The 17,346-nt window shown below is 54.2% G+C and overlaps 1 protein-coding gene across 2 annotated transcripts in view; it reads left to right on the top strand.

Moving 5' to 3' along the window:
• Nucleotides 1-8,204, top strand: part of CDH22 (cadherin 22) — a 121,094-nt gene extending 112,890 nt beyond the window's left edge. For both annotated transcript variants that reach the window (XM_045980174.1, XM_045980175.1), the window contains 2 exons: nt 3,721-3,972; nt 6,858-8,204. In XM_045980174.1, the coding sequence (XP_045836130.1) occupies nt 3,721-3,972; nt 6,858-7,423 (818 nt within the window). In that variant the 3' untranslated portion in view covers nt 7,424-8,204. The remainder of the gene's footprint in view (nt 1-3,720; nt 3,973-6,857) is intronic.
• The last annotated feature ends 9,142 nt before the right edge of the window (nt 8,205-17,346 follow it).

The following is a 17,346-nucleotide window of genomic DNA, read 5'->3' as shown; positions in this document are numbered from 1 at the left end:
ATTTTTCAAATCTGTCTACTTCTCTGTGCTTCTACTACCACTATCCTCTCCCATCTAAAACACACAATATCTTTCCAACTCATCTTCCACATCCACCCTTGTGTTTTAGATTAGAAGTGCCCTTGCCTAGAATGGAGACTCGGCAAAGGCAGGGACTGTGTCTGTCTTGTTCATTGCTCTAACCTCAGGGGCTGGGATAATGCTGACATCCAGAGGGTGTGAATGGATGACATGTCGCTTGGTCTCTTCTTTGCTGAAAATCCACCAATCCATGGCCTCCCATTGCTTTTAAGAAAATAACCCCAATTCCTTACTCTGGCCTCTAAGATGTTCCATGATGACTCCTGCCCCACCCTGCCTCCAGTTTGACCTTGACTCCTTCTAGCCATTATCTTCATCTATCCAGTCACAAAGCACTGCTTTAGTTCCTTGAGTATGTGACGCTCCTTCCAACCTCAAGCCATTTGCATCGGCTGTCCCCTCTCCTTGAACTCATCATTCAGGACTCAGCAATAATACCACTTCTTCCAGGAAGATCTCCCTGACCTCTCAGACTGAGTCAGGTCCTCCGTTAGGTGCTCTTCCTGCACTTTTCCTTCTTAGTACTCACCATGGTTTGTAATTGTAGACTAAATTGTGGGTTTATTCAATTAACATTTGTCTCTCACATTAGAATATAAGCTCGGATCCAGGGCTATGGTTGGCTTAGCTCTCCACTGTTTTCTCCCTGCGACTAGCTTGGTGCCTAGAACATAGTAGTTACTCAATAAAGATTTATTGGATGGGCTGGGTGGAGGATGGATGGGTGGATGGATGGATGATGGGTGGATGGATGGATGGAGGATGGATGGGCGAATGGGTGGATGGGTGGAGGAGGGATGGATGGGTGAATGGATGGGTGGGTGGAGGATGGATGGTGGATGGAGGATGGATGGATGCATAGATGGGTGAATGGGTGGATGGATGGATGTAGGGATGGATGGATGGGTGGAGGTTGGATAGGTGGATGGAGAATGGATGGGCGGATGCATGGATGGATATACGGATGGGTGGATGGGTGAATGGGTGGATGGATGGATGTAGGGATGGATGGATGGGCGGAGGATGGATAGGTGGATGGAGGATGGATGGATGGATATATGGGTGGATGGATGGGTGAATCGGTGGATGGATGGATATAGGGATGGATGAATGGGTGGAGGTTGGATAGGTAGATGGAGGATGGATGGGTTGGATGCATGGATGGGTGGATGGAGGATGGGTAGATGGATGGATGGATAAGAGATGGATAGATGGATGCATAGATGGGTACAGGGATGGATGGGTGAATGGGTGGATGGTTGGATGGATGGATGGGCGGAGGTTGGATAGGTGAATGGAGGATGGATGGATGGATATAGGGATGGATGGGTGGGTGGATGGGTGAATGAGTGGATGGAGGGATGGAGGGATGGATGGATGGGCAGAGGATGGATAGGTGGATGGATGGATATATGGGTGGATGGATGGGTGAATGGGTGGATGGATGGATGTAGGGACGGATGGATGGGCGGAGGTTGGATTGGATAGGTGAATGGAGGATGGATAGGTGGATGCATGGATGGGTGGATGGAGGATAGGTAAATGGATGGATAAGGGATGGATAGATGGATGATTTGATGGGTGGATGGGAAAAATAACTATGTCACCTTTTCACTGGATAAACACAGACAAGTCACCTCTCTCTGAACCTCAATCTCTATGTGTATAAAATAGAAATAATGTCACAACTATTGGTGGTTGGGACAATTAAACATTACTGTATATTTAAAGCATCCACACGGTCCTTGATGTATGGAAAGCACGCAGTGAGTGCAGAGGAGTCCCACGTCATTCCCTTCCCCCATCTTGCCCTTGAGTCTCCTTTCCTTCCCTCCGGAGGGCAGATATCTTCACAGCCAGGGTTGATTTACCCTTTGACAGGCAGGCTGGAGTGGAAGCCAGAGCTGGAGCAGCTGACCCGGGACCACCAGTTACCCCAATAGTTGCAATTCATTCAAGTGTCATTCTTTAGGTCTGGCTCAGTGCCAGGGCAGAGACGGGCACACGCTCACCTAACGCAATGTGACAAGTACTCCAGTAGAAGTGTGCGTGGCACCCGCATAGTCAGGGCAGGGAGGGGGACACCACAAATCCCTCCTTCCCTGGGAAGCACAGAAAGGAGGTGACATTTAGCTGGAGCATGACAGACGAGGAATTTGCCCAGGCGGGAAGGCAGGGACGGTGTTCCCGCTAGTGGGAACGTGGTGAGTTGGGGCAGGGCAGCCGACGCGGAGAACAGGCCCAGGGCGCAGCGCAGGGAAACTGGGGTGGAATGCACAGCCGGCATTTATGGAGAATTTCCAGGGCCTGGGACCGATTCAAAGCGTTAGGCATGAATTTCACCATGGAATCCTCACACCGATGTGCTACTTTTTCCTCAGTTACAGATGAGAAAACTGAGGTCCAGAGAAGCTAAGTGAGCTCCCAAGCTCATAAAGGATTGACTTGGCATAATTTTTTTTTTTTTAGCATTTTAATGGAGATTTTCAAATGTGCGTAAAAGTAGCTAGAATAACATCATGAAACCGCATGATACCATCACATGAGCTTCAACCCGTGACCAGTCTTGTTTGAGCTAGACCTCTAGTTCGCCTGACAGATGTGTTCAAGGTCACAGGTCAGCTCTTTTCTCCTGCACTGTGTCCACGATTAGGGGAGACCAGGCACTGAATTGGATTGATGGGGGCCACAGAACCCGGGAAGGGACCCAGACTGCCAAAGTCTGAGGTCAGAGAGATTAGCCAGAAGGCTGTGCGTGCAGGAACAGAACCCAGGAGGGAAACCTTGTGCGAAGCTGGCTGTGAAGGGTAGCGGCTCTGAATCCGAGCCGCCACACTGTCAGCCATCAACGTGACGGAGGCTCACGGACGGCCTGACCCATACAGGACACGGTGGGAGAGGCAGGAACAGCAGGGCAAGTGGGCACCACCTATCGCGGAAGCCCATGCTCTGAGAACAGAGAACTACCTGAGTCCTGCCTGGCATTCCCAGCAACTGGCTGAAGTGGTGTAGTGAGTCTGACTTGTGTTAGTTCACTGTCCTTTCTGATTGCACATGTAGAAAGGAGACCTCGGTGCGCTCGGGTCCCCCATCAGCCCCAGGAGCCATGCTCCCAGCCCTCCTGGCTCAGCCTCTTACATTCCCGACAGAAAGCCCCCCCTCAGCCAAAGCCAGGTGCCAGAGAAGACACTTCCAGTCTTCTCTGTCACCCAGGACTTATCAGGGCCCAGGAAGCCACAACCCAAGGACCCCGGGACCCTGGGGTCAGGGTGCATTGGGCAGCTGTGGTGGAACAAAAGAAGGAATGAGGAGAATGAGGAAAAATATTAACATAGCTGGGGACAGGACCTTGGCACAGCTGGGGACAAAACCTTGGAATAGCTGAAAACAGAATCTTGAGGCAGCTGGGAATAGCATCTTGTGACAGATAAGGACAGAACCATGGGCTCCAGGGCTGGGAACAAGATCCTCAGGCAGCTGGGTGCAGAAGCTGCAGAGATGGGCGAGTAGAGCCTTGGGTCACCCGGGAGGCAGGAGCTTGGGGCAGAGGGAGGCAAACTGCGAGGTGGCCTCAGGAGGTGGCCGGGCTAGGGGAGACTGGTCCGGGCCGTCACACGCCACCCCCTCTTTCCGGAGCAGACAACACGGCTGCGGTGCACACGCAGCACCTGGGCTTCAACCGGCAGGAGCAGGACGTGTTCTTCCTGCCCATCCTGGTGGTGGACAGCGGGCCGCCCACGCTGAGCAGCACGGGCACGCTCACCATCCGCATCTGTGGCTGCGACAGCTCGGGCGCCATCCAGTCCTGCAACACCACGGCCTTCGTCATGGCCGCCACCCTCAGCCCCGGCGCCCTCATCGCCCTCCTGGTCTGTGTCCTCATCCTAGTCGGTGAGTCCCCCCTGGAGCCACCCCCCCTGCCCACTGGCCTTCCCCCGGGGCCCTGGTAACACCCATGGGGCCTCAGCTTCCCTCTTCCACCAGGAAGGTTGGCCCAAATGATGCCCAAGCTTTGCGGGGCAGGTCCCAGGACAAGTCTCCTAAGGACGGAGCAGCCCCACTGCCACTCAGGGAGCGTCAACCCCACCTGAGACCCCTTGTGTGCTGGCGGCCCTCCACACAGCCCAGACACCCCCTAAGGTTTTTGTTGTTGTTGTTGTTTTTTAAGATTCTATTTATTTATTTGACAGACAGAGATCACAAGCAGGCAGAGAGGCAGGCAGCAAGAGAGGAGAGAGCAGGCTCCCCACTGAGCAGAGAGCCCGATGTGGGGCTCAATCCCAGGACCCTGAGATCATGACCTGAGCCGAAGGCAGAGGCTTAATCCACTGAACCACCCAGGCGCCCCGCACCCCCTAAGGTTTTTAAAAACAAAATTAAGAAAATTCTCTCATGTCCACTGTTCTGTTCTATGCTCTATGGAGGACTTTTAGTAAAGTCCTTTTAGTAAAAAAGGGATCTTGTGACCCTCACAACCTGTAGCCAGGTGTATCATCCCCATTTTTTAGAGGACCACAGTGAGGCTCACGGGGGTGGAGTGGCTTGCTTAAGGGTACGTAATCTTCTGGCTTGAAATCAGGCCTCCTCCCCTTGTGTTCCCTTTAACTACACCAGCAGCTATGACTCTCAGCTGGGGAAGACCCTGGGGGCAGTCCGGGCAAAATCTTAAGACATTTGGGGAGTTAACACCTACCCTGGCAGCTACCCCATCAGAAGCCGGTCGAACCCACAAAGTGTCACCAGTGAAGAGGTCAAGTTCTAGGAACTGGATTCCAGTGGCCATTGTGCCACGTCCCCCTGTCACAGCAGAAAGGCCTCACCTCAGCTCTGGCTGCTGGATTTTAGCAATCAGTCAGAGCTCGGGGACCCCGAGTATGGTCCAGATTGCAGAGAACAGTTCTGCTCCATTCCCTGGGCGATGTCAGCTGCCTGCCCCCTGCCCCTGGCGTGCTGGCCACTGCGCACCCCACCGAGAACCTGCCAGTGGCCGAGCCGCACCTCCCCGGGTCCCTGCAGAGGCCTGGGGCAGGCTTCTCCCAGCTGCGAGTTCTGGGCCCCCCTTCCCCTCCTCCCCAGCCCATGGCTCAGAAACTCTTTTTCCAGAGGGTGCACTTTACAGCGGTTTCATTTTCCAAGGCAGTGCAAACAAATTTCTGCCTAATTGCCCACAAACGAAGAAAGTGCACATCAGTGCTCTAAAGGTGACGGGCGGAATCGCTGATCAGGCCGGGCACATCTGTTGCCCGCGGCCCGCACTCCCCACCATCTGCTCTCTCGGGCATCCCCCTCCGCAGCTCCCAGCTTCGGCTCCGGAAGCTGTCCATCCATCTTTTCCACTTCTCTCCTGACACCTTCCCTCCCTCCAGACCTGTTCCCGGGCCCCACCTCCTTCCCTGTCATGTGCCACCTTGTTAGGTCTTGGGCTGGAACCCGGCCCCTTGGCCCTAGCAGCTGGCTCTGGCCGCTGGCCCGGTGGGAGATGTATTAGGAGCAACAAGAAGAACCCAGGGCCTGGCATGGTCCCCAGCACGTGTCTCTCCATCCACCCACTCACCTACCCATTTAATTCTCTCAATGGTTCATCAGCTCCTTATTTATCTGTCCAGCGAGTTCCCACCAGCCCTCGTACTGAACCACTGTGGGCACTGGGATCCATCCGCGAACAAAAATCCCCACAAAGCCCTGAGTAACTGGAAAGTTAGGGTTGCCATCACGGAGATGGGGGAGACAGAGTAGGGAAGGGAGAAGATTATTTCAAGTTTGGACGTGTTCAATGTGGGATTCTCTTGGTCGGCCCAGAGGACTTGATGAGGAGGAAACTGGACGGATGATCTAGATTTCAGGGGAGAAGTCAGTCCGAGAGGAGGCTGAGACGTGGGCGTGGTCAGCCCCCAGGTGGACTGCAGGGTAGCACCCGCAGAGCGGTGTGGATACCGGGCCGTGGACCGAATCCAAGGATGGTTGACGTTAAGGGGTCGGACAGGCGAGGAAAAGCCGCTTGGAAGGCAGAGAATGAGGGTTAGCGAGGCTGGAGGAGGAGAGAATGTGGAGTCCCGGAAGTCAAGCGCAGAAAGCAAAGAAAGAGCAATGCTCTCATTCTTCATCCTTATACTCACCACGTCTCCATCCACTTCTTCAGTCAGTCATTCACTCAGTAAGAACGCTTCAAAGGCTTAACTGCCTGCCGGTCGCCGACCTAGGGGAACACTCCCGGGGTCCCCAGGGGGAGTTTAGAGTGTGCGTTTAGGGGTGGGAGAAGCTGTGGTTCACAAACCTGAGCTGCCTGGGCATCTCTTGGAGGCTCCGTCAAGACAGACCACCAGGAGATCTAGGACAGGATCCGAGAAGCCACATTTCTAGCAAGTTCCCAGGAGATGCTGCTGGTGGTGGTCCAGCAATTGCGCTCTGAGAAGCCGGGGGACAGAGAGAAGAACTCCTCACCAGGGGAACTTGGAGGTGAAGGCACTGAACCTGGCCTGGAGCTTGCGGGGGCAGGGACCCCAGCACCCATGAAATCTCTTCACACTGCCATCTGTGCTGCCGGCGCAGCACGGTGGTCTAGCCTCGATTTGCACACCTCCCAAGATGGGTAGCTCACTATCTATCCATAGAGCCAGTGCAGTTCTGACTGTAGGAAATGTCTTTTTGCACAGAAATCTAGGAAATTTGCATCAGCGGTTAGGCTGGGCCGGCGTGGCTGTGTGAAGGGGGCGGGGGTCCCCGGAATGTCCTGGACGGGCCTCGGCCCTCACTCGCCCCTTCTGTCTTCCCCGCAGTGCTGGTACTGCTGATCCTCACCCTCAGACGCCACCACAAGAGCCACCTGAGCTCAGACGAGGACGAGGACATGCGGGACAACGTCATCAAATACAACGACGAGGGTGGCGGCGAGCAGGACACGGAGGCCTACGACATGTCCGCGCTGCGGAGCCTCTACGACTTCGGCGGCGAGCTCAAGGGCGGCGACGGGGTCGGCGGTGGCGGGGGCCCGGGCGGGAGCGGGGGCGCAGGCAGCCCCCCGCAGGCCCGCCTGCCCTCGGAGCGCCACTCGCTCCCGCAGGGGCCACCGAGCCCCGAGCCGGACTTCTCGGTGTTCAGGGACTTCATCAGCCGCAAGGTGGCGCTGGCGGACGGGGACCTGTCGGTGCCGCCCTACGACGCCTTCCAGACCTACGCCTTCGAGGGCGCGGACTCGCCGGCCGCCTCGCTCAGCTCGCTGCACAGCGGCTCGTCGGGCTCCGAGCAGGACTTCGCCTATCTCAGCGGCTGGGGCCCGCGCTTCCGGCCCCTGGCCGCGCTCTACGCCGGCCACCGCGCGGACGACGAGGCCCAAGCCTCCTAGCCCTCCACCGGCCCTGCCGTCGGGACGCGCGCCTCCCGGCCCACCCAGGGCCCGACGGGGCCCCAGGACGAAGCATTTCCCGGGTTCATCCCCTTCCCCAGCCCTCACACCCTCCCAGGGCAGCCAGACAGGAGGGGAGACTCGTCAGGGGATGGACTCCCGGATCCCCCGCCACGCCCCGCCTAGGGGGGTGGTGCAGCTTTTGCCCAGACTTGCAGGAATTACCAGCAACATCATTAAACGTGCAGCGAGACCGGGCACTACGTGGCTCTCGGGATAGAGGGGGAGTTGGCGCCGCGTTGCTGTGCGGAGAAGGGGTGGGTTACTCACTCCTGGCTGGGGGAAGAACCCTGAAGGGAGGGTGCTGCTGAGATGACCCCCCCTCCCAGGTCTCGCCTTCAGAGTTAAGAGAGAAGGAAGGCTGTTCATTTACTAAGCGCCTACTGTGTGCTGGGACACTCTAGAGAGACCATCTTAGTCGTCACAGGAACCACGAGGTGGGGCCCAGCAGGTAACAGATGGAGAAGGCCTCCCGGAGAAGTGGCTCTGGCCTGTCCAAGGACACCTAGCCAGAACGGTGTAGCCTCTGGCACTGACTTCCCAGCTGCCTGGCCTTGGGCAAGTCACCTCACTTCTCTGGGCCTCCGTTCCCTCGTGTGTTACATGAGGCTCATAACAGAACCTACCTCGAAGAGTTGTGAGGATAAAAAGCAGTCATATGTGTCATGTGGTTAGGACAGTGCCTGGCACATAGTAGGTGTTCAATAAATGTTAGCCTTTGATACTATTGTTATCTTTGTCATTATTAGAAGCCCACCGGCCGGGCTGTCCCCCTTCTCCCAACATCTCCAACGGAGAAGGAAATGGCCCCAACTCTCGGCTCTGCCCAGAGTAGGGGGTAGGGATATTCCCAGTGACTATGGACCCTTCTGGAGTCTCGGGGGGATGGGAGAGGACCCCCCAGTGGAGGTGCCAAGAGAGGACAAGCTGGGCAGCTCTGGGACTGGGGTGACGTAGGAGGGTTGGCAGGAGATGGAGGGGCTGGAAGCCAATAGGTGTGATAGGGACCTTATCTGTTTGGTCCAAGAGCCTATCAGTCTCCCTATCCATGCCCCACCCCCTCCAAGTTAGGAACTTCAAGGCTAAGTTATCTTTAAAAGCCTCCAGCTCTAAAACCTGTTGATGACAAGATAAAGGATAGTTATCCTCCCAGCCCAACCCACCCCCAAGTGAGTCATTCATTTGGCATTGATCAGCCATGAATTCCAGCTCCTGCTAGGTAGGCAGCCTTCATCAAGGTCCTCAACTGCTCAAGCCTTAGTTTACTCATCTGTATAACGGGGCTAATGATAGTCCTTCCCTTAAAGGGTTGTTAAGAGGCTTAAAGGAGTTAATGCCTATTAAGCTCTGATCCCAGTGCCTTCCTGACGCATTGAAAATGCTCAATGGATCCTCATTAGCCTTTTCTTTTTTTTTTTTTTAATCTCCCAGGAACCATTCATTGATTCCCTCCACATCTGCCAAGGTCCACTGTGACAGACCCGGAGATGGTCATTATGTATTATGAGTGCCTTCCCTGTATTTCATCTAAATTAGGCACTGTCAGCTTCACTTCACAGGTGAGGAAACTGAGGCCCAGCAGGTAGTGACTCACCCAAGTTTACACAGGTCATAAGTACTTCCTGCCTTCCAGCAATTCAAGGTCCCAGCGGGCCAGGTTTGGTGGGCAGAAGCAGCCAATAATGATGCCCTTGATAAGACTCATAGCAGAACTAACAGAACAAGGTCCTGAAAACACTGAAGGAAGATTGAATAATTTGTGGCGGGCTTCCCAGAGGCGGTGACTCCAACTGCATCTTGAAGAATACGATGTATGAGATGACCAAGCAGGCACGAGCATTCGAAGCAGAGACAAAAGCATCTGCAAGTGGGGTGGGGGAGGGGGGAGGAGAGGCCAGAAGCATGTGGTGGCTTCAGGGACTGTGTGTGGTCCCAGGCGCTGAATCACTGGGTGGAGTGATGGCGAGATGTGAGGCAGGGAAGGCGGGCTGGAGGCAGGTGGAGAAAGCACTTAACGGCCAGGCCAAGGAACTGAATGCTTTGCTGCACTTGAGCATGTCTCTGAACAGCAGGTATATGGGCCGAGCGAGGTAGTCCCAAAGAGGGTGACATTGGGACCCTCGTTCCATGTGGGATGCTTGGTCCATGTTCCTGTATCGATCTCTTCTACCAGTGGGCATGGTAACTCGGGGACCCCTGAGGACACATGCGATCCCCTCTCTCATTGCAAGTGCTCAGCTGTCCCATACAGAATCCCAGCAACATTTCTCCGATTGGTTTTTGCTCTCTCCATTGTAGAGGGGAAGCTGAGATCCAGAGGAGTGAAGTGACTGGCTCAAGGTCACCCAGCTAGTCTAGGACAGAGCCGGGACTACACAGGATCCCTAATTCCAAGTCTCTGTTCTCTCCACGTGTGCCGGTTGCCTTGACAGATTCTGACCCTGCCGAGAAAGAGGTTGCGGTCGGTTATGTGTCCAGAGGGACGTACAAACATGGAGTCACAGGCATCCTTAAGCATCTTCCAAATCCCACACATGGGGAATGACCTTCCCACGGTCACACAGAGTTAAAGATCCTGCCAGAAATAAAGAACATCATTCATCCAAATTCACCTTCTGAGCCCCTGGCTCTATTCTGTTTACCAGCTGTGTGACTTCGGACATGTTATTGTCCCTCTCTGTGCTTCTGTATTCTCATCCAGAAAGTGCACATACTTAGAACACCTGTTCCACAGGGTGGTAGCGAGGATAAAATGTAGGGATGACCGCGGATGCCTGCTACTTACTGAGCATCTCCCACGCACCAGGCATGGCTCCAAATTGTCACGTGAACTAACTCACCTAATCCCACAACCACCCAATAAGAAGCCCTCCTTTTATGGGCGATGAACTGAGCACAAAAAGGTTGAGTTCCCTGCCCGAGATCAAATAGCTGGTAAAGAGAGGGGCCAGGAGTTCACAGAAGTGCTCTGGCCCTCCGCACCTCCCACATCAGCAGCACACACAGTGCTGGGCACACAGGAAGGACTGGACTCGTGGCCTGGGCTGATGTGGCCATCTGATGTGGCCCGGGAGAGCCTGTCCTCTGCTCACTGCCGTGTTCTCCGGCCTGTAGGAGTCCTCAAGCCTTCCCACGATTTCTTCTCATTCTAAAGTGGGGCATGGGGGGAAAGGCAATGCTCTCTCAGTCCCCTCTGCTTCCGACTCCTGGGTCCCCAATGGGCCCTGAGCCAGCTCAAGAGTGAAATCCAGTGAGTCCGGCCCCTGTACTGGGCATCACAAGGTGTCCATGGATGCCCAGAATGGCAAGCAGTTTGTGAGCTACTGTTCTGACAGTCTGGGTCACAGAGAAGGGTCTTGTTGTGGAGTACGCAGCCTCTGGCCATCTGTCTCGTGGGTTCCCACCAAATTCCCCCCAGGACCTCCAAATCCTCTCCCCGTGCGGAGCGGAGAGCATGGCCACCCCAGACTCCCCCAGCTCCAGGCTCTAATTGGCCACACCCATCTCTACCAAGATGCTCAGAAAGCAATGAGCCTTTCTCTTACCATGTCTGACCTCTTTTCAAGGCATCAGGGAAAATGAAAAGAATTCCCCTTTACTGTCATTGTCTCCATCACCGTCATCGTCGCGGGATAAAGGAGGATTCAGGGTCATGAGCAAGAAGTGGCGTATAATTGGCCAGCAGTTTTAGAGCCAGGGATATTAATGACAGCAATGACGACGGTAATGGTGATGATGGTAACAGCCCACTTAGCGAGCCCTTGCCACATGCCAGGCACTGTTCTAAGCCCTGCGTGTAATTATCACCAGCACAGGTAAAACCCATGGAGGTAAGACTCTGTGTTTACTGTGTTTAGCCCTTTACAGAAGTTGCGTTGTTTAATTTTAAGCTGTTACATGTTTGCCTCTATTTTACGGATGAGGGATCCAGGGCTCACAGATGAGAAGAGGCTCGTTCGAGGGCACAGAGCTCGTGAGGGCGGGTCATTGCACACACACCACCCCACGAGTTCGCACAGGACCAGGACGACTCAGATTCTGAGCAGAGTTTCGGGGCACTGCAGACAGATGGCTGAGCTGGGGAGCAAGGTGGCTGCAGGGCTGAGGCGGCCGACCCAGCCCAGGTCTGCATCTCCGGTGTGTACCGAGGGGCGTGTGTCTGCATGTGACTGTGGGCACGCACGGGGGAAGTGGGAAGCCAGCGCCGAGCACACGGGTCAAGAACTCACCTCCCACCTCCTGATTCAGGCAGCCGAGAGAGCCAGCTGCTGTCACAGGGGGCGGCTCAGCGCCCGCATCCGTCAGCCAGCCGTCATCGCTGCCCACCCCCAGGTCACGAATCAGCAGTTCCACTTACCTCCTGCCAGCAAGCGCTCTCGGGCCAGCTCTGTCGCTGGCCGCTGAGCCTTTAGAAAATGTAACCCTGTCAGCCCTCACTCTGAGGGAAGAGGGTTTACGCTTCAGTGTGTGCATGTGGGACCACGCGTGTGGCCACGTGCTCACGCCAGCACGGGATGCCTGCACGTTTGGACCCTCAGATGTGCTCCAACCAGGGTGCACAGTGCGGACCCAGGCATGTTCACAGCCATGTGCACAGGGCATAGTGGCCACTCTGCAAATGTGGTCACATGCCCCACCCTCCAAGTGTACTGGAGGCAAGCTCTCAAGTGTGCACTCATGTGTACATGCAACAGGCACATACCTTCCACAGGTGTGTTTGCTTACATGCATGTGTACATGTGTCCACTGATGCGCTCCCATCTTCCCATGTAAGCATGCACACACGCACATTCGTGACACACCCCTGCAGTTACCCAGCGTGTACGGGTCTCCCCTCAGATGTGTTTCTGCACACGACCCCCTAGCCCCACGCACACATTCATGCTGCCGTTTGCACAGTGGCCTGCTTGCGTGGGAAAGCATGTGTAGCCTCAGGAACAGTCAGTTACAAACCCTAAATTCTAGGGCGTAATGCCTATAGACCTGTTTGCACGCATGAGCACGTGAGGACGTAATAAACAGGCTCAATCATGAGCTTCTGAACAGCAAGGCATCCTCCAACAAGCATGCAGAACTACACCAAGTGGGGGCACTTGGGTGGCTCAGTCGGTTAAGCATCCAACGCTTGGTATCAGCTCAGATCATGATCTCAGGGTCATGGGAATGAGCCCTGCATCAGGCTCTGCATGGAGTGTGGGACCTGCTTGGGATTCTGTCTCTCTCTCCCTCTGCCCCTCCCCTCTCTCTTTCTCTCTCTCTCTCTCAAAAGAGAGAGAGAAAGGAAGGAAGGAAGAAAGAAAAGCAAAACAATGCTATATACTTCCCCACATCTGCCTGCCTACGTGTGCATACGTCCACTTCCGGACCTCAGTCCTCGGGCACCTGAGCACCTCTGGTCACTTGTACCTTTAGGCAGGCCCAGCTTGGTTCACACACCGGCCACGCCACACGAGCCTGGCTCCACACACAAGCATGCACAGACACAAACATGTGCCTCTGAAGCAAGTCTCCCACTCGTGCGTGGGGTCCGAGCCCTGGCACGCGGGTGCACACATCCCCCGCTAGAGTGCAGCCTGCCCCGGTCCTGGATGGTCAGGTGCGCTGGGGACAGCAGGAATAGTGCCCGCACACAGAAATCGCCACTCATGCAGAATTGCATCTGCCGCAAACTTCTCATCTGCTGTGCAAATGATGATTAAATGTTATTGTGCAAGAGAAACCGGCAAGGAGGGATTCATTAGCTTTATTGTCAGAAAGGACTCCATGGGCTCCAGCGCCCAACTCCAAGGCTGGCTTAACCCCCTGTGTGCTGGGGGCGCCATGTTCGCAGGGAACGAAAGCCCATGAGAGGAATCCCAGCTCTGGGCCCGCACGAGCCAGCCAGGGTGCAGAGAGCACTGGAGAGAGGGTCACGAGTCCAGGCGGCCTCTCCAACCTCACCCTCTGTTTCCTGTGCAGCCTTGGACTTATTTCATCCATCAAATATCTCTCACCCCGTGTCACAGGAACACAGAAACACGGAGGCCGTGGTTCCTCCTGAAAGCACGGGGCTTCAAGGATGGAGAATTGCTTCCAGGCCAATGAAACAACTTAAGCAAAGACTAGAAGGCTTGGAGACACAGTACCGGTGCAGGGCTTGTCCAGGAAACACTGGGCTGGGCAGGGCAGGTAGAGGGACCCAGAAAACCCCTCCAACAAGCTTAGGCCTTTTCCAGAGAACAGTGGAGAATCATGAAAGGTACTTAGGGCTGACAGATAAAATACAGGGTACCCAGTTCAATATGAATTTCAGATAAATACCAAATAACTATTTTAGCATTATTGTGTTCTAAATATTGCACAGGACACAGTTACACTAAAACACTTAGTCATTGTTTATCTGAAATTCACATTGAACTGGGAATCTTGTATTTTTATTCACCAAATCTGGCAACCCTATTACAGATTAGCATCTTTTTTTTTTAAGATTTTTATTTATTTATTTGACAGAGAGAGGGATCACAAGTAGGCAGAGAGGCAGGCAGAGGAAGAGGGGGAAGCAGGCTCCCTGCTGAGCAGAGAGCCTGATGTGGGCTTGATCCCAGAACCCTGATATCATTACCTGAGCCGAAGGCAGAGGCGTAACTCACTGAGCCACCCAGGCACCCCTATAGATTAGCACCTGGCTGCTGTGTCCAAGGTAGGTTAGAGGGTGAGAGAAGAGAGAGGGAGACCTGTGAAGAGATAAGGAGGTCACAGTCTCGCCTTCCTCTTTAATCAAAGAATCCCCAGTTTTTAGCTGGGCATGGCCATCTATCACAAGGATCACATTTCCTGGCCTCCATCACAACCGTGTTTTGTGTGAACTAAATTGTAGTCAGTATAATCCAAGCAGAATTGTTACACGCCAGCTTCTGGGAACCTCCTCACACCTCCTCAAAAGACTCTTGACCAACGCCCTTTGCCTTTTTTTCTTGCTCTTCCTCCTTTCTGCTGGGTGAACACAGCTGAAATGGCTGGAGCTCAAGCAGCTACCTTGGACCATGAGGACAAAGGCTGTACCTCAGGGATAGCCAAATAATGAGCTAGAAGGAGACTTGGGTCCTTTCAACTTCATGGGGTCACCTTTCCAGTCCTAAACTGCCTGGATTCCATGAGAGAGAAATAAACTTCTAATTGTTGGAGTCACTGTTAATTTGTTTTTCTGTCCTGAGCAGCCAAGTCTAATTCTAGCAGATACAAGTACCTGACACAGGAATTTCAGTGAGAGAGACTGAGGGTGAATCTGGGCCAGCAACAATCTATTTGGGAAATCTTTAAGAGGAAGACCCAGTAGGAGTGGGTGGGTATATAGGGATGGGGGATAGAGAAGGTCCAACGTCAACATCAAGGTCAAGCTTGAGGGATAAGAACAGTAGAGCTGTAATGGGCCAGGGAACTCAGGAGAAGCCTAGGATCTGGGGTCATGGGAAGTCTGTCGAGTTTGAGGGGTCTGCAGGCCATATGCACCAGATGTGGAAATTCAGGACTGGTGCTCAGGAAAAGGAGGGGCTCATGAGCTCTACAGGTCACCCTCATCTCCAGGATAGTGAGAGCCATTAGAACAAGGGAGCTCTGAGCAGAGTGCACAGTCATGGGATCAGAGGGTCTGGGTGAACTTGAGAAAGCCTCAAACATGTATGGAGGAAGAAGACCCATCTGGACCTCAGTTTCTCCAGTCGTAAAATGGGGACAGGGGAGAGGGGTAACTTAAATGATCCCTAAAGTTCTTTCCCGATCTAACATTAAGAATTCTAAGGTGTGATCTTAGACCGTTTATTTCCCCTCTCTGTGTTCAATTTCTCCCTTGGAAAATGGGGCTGAAAATAGTAACTACTCACAGGGTTGTCTAAAGGACAAAGTGATCCACACCCGTGCCCAGTTCAGCCATGGCACAGAGTAAGAACAAAATTAACAGCTGTCAGAACATAGACACGAGGCTTCATGTGGGTGAGTGAGCAGTGGGGATGAGTCCTCTTTCCACTCCAAGCCCAGAAAGAGGCTGCAAGCCTGGAGTCCTTTGCCAAGACCTCTAGTGGGCACCTCCTGTATGCAGAACACAGAGCCAGGTGGGAGTGGGGGGGGGGGGGGATGGAGAGAAGATGTGCTTCCCCCTGGAAAGGTGATAAAGCCCAGCCTTACCAGGAGAGGCTGGAGGAAGCTAAGAACCCAGGACAGCAGAGGGGTTGGCAGAGAGGCAGCGTTATCTAGCCCAGAGGAAGGGCGGATAAAAGACGCCTTGGGGCTGAGTTCTCCGAGCTGGATCCCATGGGCAGAATGAAGATGTGCCGGCCAGCTGAGGACTGCAGAGAAGCCTGTGAAATGGGTCTTCTGGGAGCAGAAGAGGCTGGAAGGAGAAGCACTTTTAACCTTCCAGGTCCCCCGCCTCGGTTTGGTAGCGCCGCAGCAACAAGGGACCAGAAGTCGAGTAGTTTTATTATTTCACAGTCCTGGAGGAGGGAAGGCTGAAATGCGGGTGTCAGGGGTGGTTCCTTGGGAGAACTGGGAGAGAAGGTGTGTGAGAGTCAGGCTCTCTCCCCGCTTCCTTCTGTGCGCTGCCTTCTCCCCTGTCCCTTCATACTGTCTTCCCTCTCTGTGTCTCTCGTCCAGATTTCCCCTTCTGAGGACACCAGTCACGGAGGACGAGGGCCCCTCCCAACTCCAGTGGGACCTCATCTGACCAATCACATCTGCAATGACCCTATTTCCGAACAAGGTCACATTCTCAGTACTGCCGGTTAGGACAGCAACACACACATTTTAAGGGGACATCTCCCATCCCAGGCTCAGCAGCAACTGTCACCACAGGCCCCTCACTGGGCTCCCTTCCTGGGGCTATGTGTGTCCTCTGCCCTCTGGTGTAGGCTTGTGCAGTCTGAGGGAGGAGGCCTTGGGAGCCCGAGGCCAACTAGAACGGGGTAGAGTTTCCTCTAGTGTTCTTCCTTCATAGCCACTGATTCACTCAGAACCTCACATTTAACCACACACACACACACACACACACACACACTCTCTCTCTCCTTCCATTCAGAGAAAACCTCAGACACCCACCCATATACACCAAGGCACACAAAGACACTCATGCAGAACCCGCACACACAAAGACACACGCAGACTCTTACGCATCTTAATCTTATGCACCTGCTCAGAGCCTTGGAGACACGCACTGGTACACACCACAACTTACACACATGCCCCAGACACACAGCCGCGTGCTAGCACACCCACACAGGCACCATGACAGCTGTGTGGAGACGGATGCCCAGGGACACATCCGTGACCTCGCAATCACACATCGCACACATCTGTTTGTGTGCGTTCTCATAAGCCCATACACCCACTCACAAAGACACAAAACACAAGGACAGAGGCATTCGCGGGCCCCCGCGTGCACGGGCGCACACACACACACACACACACACACACACAGGCTGTCTGCATACACAGGACTTTTTAATCCCGTTGTGGTTGGCAGATCCTGGCATGCACCCAGCATCCCTGTGGCCTCACAGCTCACCACTCACTCCCTAGTAATTGGAGGCAATTTAATCCCCATCCCGCCCCGCCAATCACAGGCTCTGCAGAGCAGGCGGCCATCACGGCGCCCCAACAGGAGGGCAGCAAAGCCGAGAGCCCCCGCCCCTCTACCTCTGTAGTTGAGGGGAGATTTGCAAACCTAGACACACACATGCACACACACGTACACACTGAAATCCTAAGACTGCATACACACACACTATCACATATACACAGAAACACTCACAATTGGAGTGTGGAGACACAGAGGAGAGTGTACACAGCACAGAAAAGACACCGTGGGATAGCCAGTGTCTGTTTCCACCCCG

This window comes from Meles meles, chromosome 16 (genome assembly GCF_922984935.1).
Source record: "Meles meles chromosome 16, mMelMel3.1 paternal haplotype, whole genome shotgun sequence".
Classification (NCBI taxonomy): Eukaryota; Metazoa; Chordata; class Mammalia; order Carnivora; family Mustelidae; genus Meles; species Meles meles.
This window is presented reverse-complemented; position numbering and strand designations above follow the sequence as displayed.